Source organism: Apium graveolens, unplaced genomic scaffold, assembly GCF_009905375.1.
Source record: "Apium graveolens cultivar Ventura unplaced genomic scaffold, ASM990537v1 ctg3683, whole genome shotgun sequence".
Lineage (NCBI taxonomy): Eukaryota > Viridiplantae > Streptophyta > Magnoliopsida > Apiales > Apiaceae > Apium > Apium graveolens.
In genome coordinates, this window is record NW_027418212.1 from 40,336 (window position 1) to 51,099 (window position 10,764).

A 10,764-nucleotide genomic window follows, 5' to 3' on the forward strand; every position below is an offset into this window, starting at 1 on the left:
TGGGTTACAAAAGTGTATGGGTAGAATAGGATGGTGGTGTTAAGTCAAATAAAATGATTATCTGAATTAAGATATTTCAACCCTGTAGGTCCTATTCGGAAGACCCGATATTTGACGTTGGACTAGGAATGATCAGTGATTAATTATCAGACTCAACAAGATTCCAATTGAAGGATGTGAAGGATATGATTGTATCCAGAATAGGATAGTGGTTGGACGATAAAGCCAAACGTTCAAGGCAATTTAAAAGTCAACTGATAATAGTGGTTAAAGCTTATCGAGGCAAGTATTCTGGATTTTTCTTTTAAATACTGCAAGCATTCCTAATTTTCTTTTAAATTACTGCAATTATTTCTTCGTTCCTATTCTAAATTCAGAATAGTTAAATGCTTTACATTTCGCCGCAATTACTCTGATTATGCATGTTCTTTTATTCTTGTTCCTATAATTCGATTGCTCTCTTGAGCAAATACCCATTCTTTCGGGTTATTTGCGAACCCTGAATTGGGATATTTTGAATTCAAAATGATGTGACATCAAAACACTCTATGGGCTGGATAATGATATTTTGGGGATTGAGTTCTACTTAATCCTGAGGACCGGGATATGACTGGTGCCTCGAGATGGGCCGTAGTGCCCGGGGACCGACTGGATCTATATATTGAGATATAGATCTGCATTATATTCTAACTGATCAGCAGAATATAGATGCGAACTAGTGTCCCGTCTAATTTGTTGTTAATCGCCATTAACGACATTATCTCTCGAATGGTTTTATGATTCCAAAACTCGACAAAACCCTGATTCAAGAGATGAATCGGGGAATCGCTTGTCATTTTTGGATTTTAGTTAAAGGCTGGTGACAACCAATGTATATTCGCTCACTCACTCAAAATAAATAGAATTGTTCAAAATTGTTTTAAGATTTTTTTCGGGAGTTTTTCCTTTGGTATTAATATTTGAACTCAAATTATATACTTGCTGGGCATTTTTGGCTCACTCTTGCTTTGTCAATTCTTATTTCTGCCAGAAACAGATAAGGATAAAAATGAATAGCTTAGATAGACAACAGAAGTTCGAGAAATCTCCGTTGCGAGAAGTGGAAGAAGTTAGAAGAATATGACACGAGCATTAGTTCAAAGGTATTTACACTTGTATTCTAGTTATTGTGAGTTGTAAAGAGGTAGATTCTTGTTTCACACCATAACATGTAAACGATCCGGATTTAAGGGGTTAATTGAATATTCTTTTGTTTTATGTAAATACTGTTTTCGTGACACCAAATCTTGACCCCGGATTTGGGTTGTTACAGTACATTTGCAATATACCTTATATCTTAAGGAAAACATTACTAGAACGATAAGTGAGTGCAAAACAATTGCATAGTATCTCAAGAAAGGTTTATGACACTTGCACAACAATAGGATTGACAAGGGAGAAACACTTGCAATATATCAAGGAAGTCCAGGAAACTTGTAATATATCAAGAAAGGTGCAGTACACTTGCCTTAAGAAGGCTGGACTAACTCTCGTCTTGATCGTGGAAGCAACCGGGAGCACTACTCGACTTTGACGACAAGTTTACTACCTTTTCCTGAAACTACACAAAATATAAGGCCTCATCGAGATACATTCTCACAGAGACTCCATCCTAGTTAAAGATTTCAAAACATATTGGCACTTAGGCCTAACTACACATTTGACTCTTTACTCATCACTTATTATGCTCAAATAATCATCTAGGATCACATAACACATTTAATAACATAATATACAAATTGGATATAATGGTGCGCTATTGAGTTTTGAATGATCTTACTCAACCAACACGATTGACTCGAAGTGCTACCTAGTCTAGTGCAACCCAACTAGCTCTCAAAACTTGAAGTGCCTTTCCTAGCCAAACTCCATTTCACTTAGGCACACCTATAGCCTAACCTCTACCGACCTCTTACTAACAGTTAGACTTAATGGCCAACTTAGGCCTCACCTCTAAGGATGAGAAATCTAAGTGCAAGGATAACATGCTCCTAAGTGCAACTTTTAGGTGACACCGAAGGGTACTAAGTGACAAAGAACCCCTTTCCACTCAAGGTTTGACACTCAAATTTCTACAGCGGAATCTCAGGTCCTAAATCTAACTTGTGCACTTGGAATGACACCAAGGTTCAGCCTAGGCCTCCTTGGGCCTACTCTCAAAGATAGCTCTCCCCTGTCCTAGTGACACTCAAACTGCCCTGTTTTGAACTCACTTAATACCCTTGGTTTTAACTCTAAAACCTTGAACTATGGCTTGAAAAACCTCCCACAAACTCCCTAGTATCAATGCTAAGCAAGGCCTAATGAGGGACTATCAATGACACCACTTTCTAAGCTTAAAAGTGCTCCTCACTCAAACTGCCTCTGTTCTGACCAGAAGTCATGATTCGACTTGTGCTCCTAACTAAATGGGTTGGTTTCTTACATTTAAAGCTTCTGGGATCAAGTATACTCATTAGTGTACTGCTATTGAAAACTGATGTGGGTATATTTTAATCCGTTCTCATCTTCACCTTTTTCAAGTTCTCTTACTAGTGAATATAATATTTATTAATTATACGGCAATTAAGACTTAATGTGTTTAATACAGTCAAAGCATTTGCTCAAGAAGAATGACATAAGAGATTTTTTTGATCCTTTACTTTTTGACTACGGCCTACAGATGAACCTCGTAGTTTTATCTGCCTTTCTGTGTGTGCATCAGTCATCTATCAGGCGTCCTCGAATGAGTCAGGCACATACCGATCCTTAACTCAAATAAATCATTAGTAAATTCAAACAAAGTAAGATCAAAACTGCAGTAAACTTCGTTGGATAAAAATTTAGTACTAGATAGTGATCTCAAGGAGATGTATGAAAACAATATTCAGTCTTTTCATTTTATGTAGAATCTAGATACTGTAGGACTAGGGATGACATGCTCATTTCCTTAGGCGACCATATGAGCTTGGAGATGGTGAAAAGATGTAGAAAGTCATCATATTGGAGGAGGTGCTATGAAGAACTTTTTGATGCTGAGAATCATCATCTTACCGCATTTCGGAACTCAAATGTTGTTAACAGGCCTAAACAGAGGCCTCTGCATGAATGGCTTATTTGAAATCATATTTTTTCTGGCTAGCTATCAAGAACATATTTTATAGCCCATGCCAAAAGTCCATATAGTAAATATCCAGGTAGATATCAAAAGAATTATATATCTATTTTTGGTTGAGTTGATGATGTTATCTTTGATATGTATATATTACCCTAATGGATCGAACCACTTTAGTTAATTATAGACACAATCAGGCATTCAATGACTTTGTTCGTGTAAATAGTTCAATTCTTGATGATAATATTGTAAATTGTAGGTTTGTAACATATGTTTACATGATGCACATACAATTAATATCTAATGTTGTATGTTGTTTATTTTATTTCCCCAGAACTCATTATCAATACTTAATCTCGATGCGAGTTAGACTTATGACTGTGTTTATCTGAAACAATTGTCATTTTAGAAGCATAGATTTGGAATGTTAGTTTGTGGTGATTTTATATAAGACTAGTTATAAAATGATTTTATATAGCATATTTACATGACGGTTTTATAGGTGATTTGGAATGTTGGTTTGTGGTGATTTTATATAAGACTAGTTATGGTGCCAGCTACGTTACCACATCAAATATGAATAATTTGAAATTGACTTTGTCTTAAATTTTGATTAAATTATAACAAAATGTTTTCTATGTTACTGAGTTAGATACTTTAGGCTACAAAACACTATCATTACTTCCTGCCATTGTATTTTACATGGAAAAAAAATTATGTCAATTCTTCTACTCCTAAGCTTATATCTTCAATACATATGAAATGATGGAGAAGATACCACAAGGAGGAGAGACCATCATTTGGATGGGCCCAATAGAATGATGTTAATCCTGACTTGTTTACACCATTAGTTTGTCAGCTAGCTAACTATATTGGCATACATTTAATTATATTTCACCAAACCTACTAACTACTTATTTTAGGAGTACTATATTTAGCAAATTCTACATGCTAAAACTGAAGCATTTATTATGAGTAACATAAGATGTTAAAATATAATTAGTGCATATACATGCTACATTTGAGTTTAGAGCTGTACGTGAGTCATTTTCCTGCTCAAAAGCAACTAATTATTAAGTAGCAAGAGCTTAGAATTCGAAGCCTTTGAACTAGTTAAAAGTCAGGTGACAATGGATTCTCTTAAACAACTCCAGCGACACTATGTTCAGTTTGTAAAATCTCTGTATCGCGAGGTCAGTTGGTTTTATAATTCTCTCATTTTGAAGAATTTCTTTCTATAAATATTTAATTTCACCCTAAAAATGTTGATCTGACTAATCTTTGATGCTGGATGCTGTGAATTTTACTTGATTTTTATACCATTTTGGATTCTGAATGGTCGATTGTTGTTTCTTGATTTGTTTACAGAAAACTGTGGATCGCCAATTTTTTGACATGCAAAAGCTGAGTGATGATCCGCAATTTCTTTCAGTTCTTGCGAATGGTTTTGATAATGTGTGGGAGAGTGTGTCACACAAGCTAGAAATTGCAATGTCAGTTTCTTTCTGTTATTTGTTTATGTCTATTTTTTAATTTATTTATTTTAGGTTTAAAAGTAGTTTATTTAATTTAACAGTGAGCATAAAAATGTCAATCGGGAACTCAATGATGCTGTCCACAGGTTGAAGGGTTCAAGCACGAGGTCATCCCCTATTTATTTATTCTAGTGATAATATATAACATAATTTTTATTTAACATAATGCAACTAAGATTCAAATATGGTTGAGTAGATATTTAGATAGGTTCTTTTATCATTAAAAGCACTTTTCATAGAATAATTTGTGTAAATGTGAAGGTGTCTATTACTAACCAACTTTATAAGCTAATATTATTTAAGAATACATCTGACTAATCATATTTCTTTCCTGATTAACAGCATTGGTGCTAAAAAGGTGACAACTCTATGCCTTGCCTTTGAAGATCATTACAGTACTCAGAACTATGAAGCGTGAGTTTTACTTTTCTCCTACTTTTACTATAATAACAAAATTCAAAATTTTCAATTAAATATGTTCCAATGTTAATATTAACAACTCGCTTGTGTATCAATTTCATAGAGTAAAATAAGGTTGATACAGTAAATTTGCACAAGTTTGACGTTATGCACATTAGTTGGAGGGTAGGAACTCACCCTCGCTATAATCGACAGAGTTCCTATATTTTTCTTAGGCATGATTAGATTATTATTGCTTTTCTATAATGGAAGTCTTAAAGAATGTCATAAATCCAGCCAATTTAGTAAAAAGAAATTGATTCGTTGAATGTCCGTACATCAAGATTTGTTTAGCTAAAATAGATGTGGATGTGCTCAATTCATGAAAATTGACATGCTTCCCAAATATAAATTACTTAGTTAGAGTACTCGGTGTACACATAAATATTTGGTTATTAATTTGGTTTTTAGATTCTCAGTGGTACATCATAGTCTTTGTTCAGGTTTGGATCCCTTCCGCCTCTTCATAAAAAGGAAATAACATTTGCATGAAAACTTGTGAGATATTTGCATGCAGTGGTGGTTGTCATCCTAATATTTAATGAGAAAAGTATGCTAAAAATGTGTACACAATTTTATTCTAAAGTGTTGTCCTTGGTGTCATTAATCAGTTTTGTTGTCATTAATAATTTGCAGCCTAATAATATTATTGATATATTGTAACGAATCAAAGTTGTCTTTGTTGTAGTTGTCTCCAATGCCTCCCAAAAATGAAAGAAGAGTATGTTTTTGTCAAAAACAAGCTGGAGACGGTTTGCAGTGTAAGTACATTTCTTTCATTTCAAGCTAAGCCTCGTCGTTTCCTTTTTTGTGATTTAAGCAAAAATCTTCGTTCATCTTTTCGAGAGCTTAAGATCATTATTCTAATCGGATGGGTCACTCACTAGTGCGAGACATTCAAGTTTTGAAATTTATGACAGTATTTTTTGAAATGTCGAGTTATAACACCTGCAATTATACATATGCTTAGTAGTGCTCTGTGTTATAGACTTGTCAGACTAATGCTCACACTAATATCTTATTATGTAAATTTGAACTTGTTAGTAACTTGCTTTATATTTTATTGGTTTGGAGGGTTCTCTGTATATAAGAGAAATGCATTATAGCAACTCAATGTATTTCTTATGAAATAAATGCTTTCGAATTTTTTTACAATATATATATATATATGTATGTATGATTGCAATTGAAACGCTTTTTTCATTTAGAGATTTCACTATTTTTTTTTATTTTTTTGTTATTGTCCTTTCTGCTACTCTATTTTTAAAGGATATATTATCTCTGTTATGTGCAGCTGCAACAACAAATCATCGGCGCAGGTGGATCGGTCCCAATTCTGGGATAATTAAGCTTCCTTTGGTGGGACGATAGTCTAAGTGTTTGTTAAACATTTAGTGTTGAGTATTAAAGGATTCAGGTCTATCTTTAATTATAATAATAAGTTTGAGTGATAAACGATTTAAGTTGTTGGTTACCTGAGTATTCATGTAATTTAGTATTTCGGTCATTCTAATAAAACTATATATTGGTCGTTTTATGCATGTTTGGATGAATTGGAATTTATCTAGTATTTTGTATGCTTTAGAATTGATCATTAAAGATAAATGTATGTAATGTTTAAAACATAATTATTTTGGGGGCTAAATGATGAAACTTGTTGATGCAAGACTTATTATCCTTGTGTTATTATTCCGGCAAGTCATCACAATTTAGAAATATATTTCTATTTATGACTTAAATTGGTTAGTAGTAAGCCACAAGTAGTAGTTGATGTTAAATATAGGTTCACGTTCACATGAAACATAATATATGGAAATGGAAGGAGGAGCAAAAGGCGGTCTGCGTTGCACTGCCAAGCCTTCTTGACAGAAGATACTTTATATAGCACTTGGGTCAAAGTAAGAACATACCAGTAACTCCGTAACGGGTTGAGGTTTACTTGATAACATAAACCTATTTACAAGTAATATGAATAAATCTATGAACTTAGTACTTGAACAAAAATGACGATTTTTTTTCGTAATTGAACCAATTGCGACGATAAAATTATAACTCTTCTTCTTCTTGGGATCAGGTTCAAGTCCTTTTCTGAATTCTTTTATATCAGATTGCTTATGTGTTATGAGCGCATTCATAAAATAATATCCACGTTGAGTTTATTATTCTGGATATCTTTGGGGCGTGAAAGTTATATATTTTCACAGATGTGGGAACATAAGATAATTACATGGAACATAAGATAATTACATAAAAGAACATATGAAATTATCGACTTATCAGACTAGGAGTTTGTAGTTGTGAATGTTAGGTGTCATACTTCCTACTCAAGTTTTCATGCATAGGGTGTTCTGATAAAGCTAATGGCATATTTCCCTTTACTATGTTATTTGCCGACTTGGTGATTTTACATAAGTTGTATGCCATCTATTCGTTACAGTTTTGTATTCAATGTTTTAATGCTCAGCTGTCAGGGCTTTCATCGGTCTTCAACGATGTAAATCCCCAAATATGTTCTTTTCCTTTATTTTGCTCTTATTTTTCAATTATCTTTTTCCCTGTACAAGAATTTCTGTCTTATTAGATTATTTGTTTGGTTAATTAAATCTCCTCTTCGTGAGAGTTGTTCCTATTTTATTTTGGGTATGTTCTTGGTGTGTTTTGGTGTTTTTGGTATATGGTTTTTGATTAATTACAACATCTGTTGGGAAATTTCTGAACACCATTGTTTTTAGGAGTTCTTATTTAATTTCTCTTGAGGCAGTTGCAGTGTTACCTGATTAAGAGGTCGAGAAGGGTTCGAGACTCGATAGAGGCATATGCATTTTGACCATTATAAATAGTAATGAAGTAAAATTCAAGTGATAATTTTATTTTTTTCTATAGATATGTGTGTTTGTTTCATTTTTTTCTTGAGATTTAGTCAATTCTTATGTTAAGGTTAATATTTAAGGTATCAATTGTTATGTTAGAAGTGGAAGCTGTGTTGCACTTGCACCTGGTTGTGTATGCTGTTACTTTTACTCTTTAAGCTGAATTTTAACTTTTGTTTAGTGCATTTGACAGTTCTCATAATTGTTATCCTCGAAAATGTCACTATTAATTGTTGTTAATTTAGTTTTGAGGTATGGATAAAGAAAAAGAAGATGTATACTCACCAACAGGGGTACTTGAGGACTTCTCAGATTCCGACAGTGTCTCTACGAAAGAGAGCACTTCAGAATTTGAATATCAATACTTCTCAAAAACCCCTTCTCGATGGGCCGGTATTGTGCAATTAATCAAAACTAAGTCAAAGAGACACATAGGCACCCTGCATCCTCTTAATCTTTCTAGAAGATTTAGCAGTAGCATGAAAAAACATGCTAGCAAGTCCCCCCACTGAATCAGATTTGAACTATTTTAAGCCTCATTGGAAGAATATTACCCTCTCGCAACTTCAATCTGCTACCAACAATTTTCCCCCAGAGTCAAAATTTTCTTGTCAGTTGAGATAGTGACAGTGCATGATATGCTGAAATTTTTTAACTTAACCTGATTTTTGGGCTATAGAAAACCTGACTGGAAAGGGAGGTCAGGCTGAAGTTTATAAAGGATGTTTGCGAGATGGCCAGTTTGTTGCAATAAGAAACTGACTAAAGGGTCTCCTCAGGATTGGATAGGAGACTTCCTAGCAGGGCCATGTCAACCATCCCCACGCTGCCAAGTTGATTGGTTATAGGGTCGACTGAGTCGTGCACCTTGTTTTGGAGCTATCTCCTGATGCTGGATTGGTAGAACTTATCTTTGGTCTTTTAGAGTTCACGTTTCAATTGAACTTTGCAAAGTGCAAATGTGGTTTTGTCTGTTGACATTTAACATCAGGAATAGTTTACAGCTTAAAATAGAATATTAGAATGGGGTATTAGGTATAAGGTTGTCAGGGGAACAGCTGAAGGTCTTTTTTATCTTCACGAAGGTGGTCAAAGAAGAATTATCCACAGAGATATCAAGGCTGCAAATATATTGCTTACAAAGGACTTTGAACCTCAGGTACCTTCACATTTAATCTCGGTGGCCTTTCGAGTTCAGTTTTTATCAATATATAGTTGGTAAAACGGCATATCCTGAAATGTTTTTTTTTCCTTTTTGTATAACACGAATTCAACTTTTTTACTTGGGTTTGATCAGATTTTCCATTATAGTTTCACTGTTTTATACAGATTAGTGATTTTGGGCTTGCCAAATGGCTTCCAGAGCACTGGACTCACCACACCGTGTCAACATTTGAGGGCACATTTGGGTTCGTTTATCTGTCTTCTTTTCTAGAGCCTGCTTATTCATTTAGAGTGGTACATCAGTGGATGTAGGTTTCATTACTTATTCATATAATTATAAATTCATAATTTGGCAGCTATCTTGCTCCTGAGTTCTTGATGCATGGCATAGTAGATGAGAAAACTGATGTTTTCGCATTTGGTGTACTGCTATTGGAACTCATTAGTGGACGTCGAGCTTTGGATTACTCACAACAAAGCCTTGTGATGTGGGTATGTTTTAATCCGTTCTCATCTTCACCTTTTTCAAGTTCTCTTACTAATGAATATATATAAATATTTATTAATTATGCGGGCATTAAGACTTAATGTGTTCATTACAGGCAACTAATTATTAAGTAGCAAGAGCTTAGAAATCGAAGCCTTTGAACTAGTTAAAAGTCAGGTGATAATGGACTCCCTTAAACAACTCCAGCGACAATATGTTCAGTTTGTAAAATCTCTGTATCGCGAGGTGTTATTTCTAGAGAACTAACAATGAGATTTACAGAAGGGGGGTTGAATGTAAATCTCAAAACTTTTTCAAGTTTTGAGCAGTTTATAAAGACTGTGTGTTCAAGATGAACAAGTGTGTGAATTGCTTTAAGCTGATACAGACAGATATATATTCAAACACAAATGTAAAGAACACAATAAACCTTTAAAAACTTTTCTGGTGGATTTGTTGTTCCACCAGAGATGGTATTTCAGAAATTCTGTGATCTAAGAATTTGATCACAGCTGCATCCTAGTACAAACTAGATAATTTTTCTCTCAAGATTTTTCTAAACAGCTCTGGAAAAATTCTCATCTAATTACTAGCTACTACTTGGTTTATATATTACCAAGTTTACAAGTGAAGACAAGGATATAATAAAATAATAAAGTAAGATCTCCACTTGTTTCTTCTCCAGTTCACTCCAGTACTTTGTTGACTTAATGTCTCTTTATACTAGAGTAGAACGGCTGCTTTTTCTGATGTTCCTGAAATTAGGCTGCCACATTTCAGTTATCTCTGTTCACCCACGTGCCTCTGTTTGTAGGTACAACTACCATTTATCAACGGTTAATCAACAGAACATCCGTTGAAGCTTTCATCCGTTGATGCACTCATCCGTTGAAGGATGTTATCCGTTGAAGCTTTAGAGACATCCGTTGAAGCTTAGCTTCTCATCCGTTGAAGGTCTTTAAGTCATCCGTTGATACCACTTCATTTATACAAAATTACAAGGCATGAAATATTTACAATTGGCCTTCCTATCTGCATATCTTCTAGTAGTCAACATGACTCATAGTTTCTCTCAACTTCTAAGAATTACATCTTAAATACAGAGACTGAAATATG

The 10,764-nt window shown here is 34.1% G+C and overlaps 1 protein-coding gene and 1 pseudogene across 1 annotated transcript; both read left to right on the forward strand.

Moving 5' to 3' along the window:
• The first annotated feature begins 4,624 nt into the window (after positions 1-4,624).
• Positions 4,625-6,650, forward strand: LOC141701273 (histidine-containing phosphotransfer protein 1-like). The gene is made up of 5 exons (XM_074504958.1): positions 4,625-4,653; positions 4,710-4,775; positions 5,011-5,082; positions 5,816-5,888; positions 6,422-6,650. Exons 1-5 carry the CDS (start codon positions 4,625-4,627, stop codon positions 6,470-6,472), a joined length of 291 nt encoding a protein of 96 aa, XP_074361059.1. The 3' UTR covers positions 6,473-6,650.
• Positions 6,651-8,251: 1,601 nt separating this feature from the next.
• On the forward strand, positions 8,252-9,653 carry LOC141701274 (receptor-like cytosolic serine/threonine-protein kinase RBK2; annotated as a pseudogene).
• Positions 9,654-10,764: the final 1,111 nt, after the last annotated feature.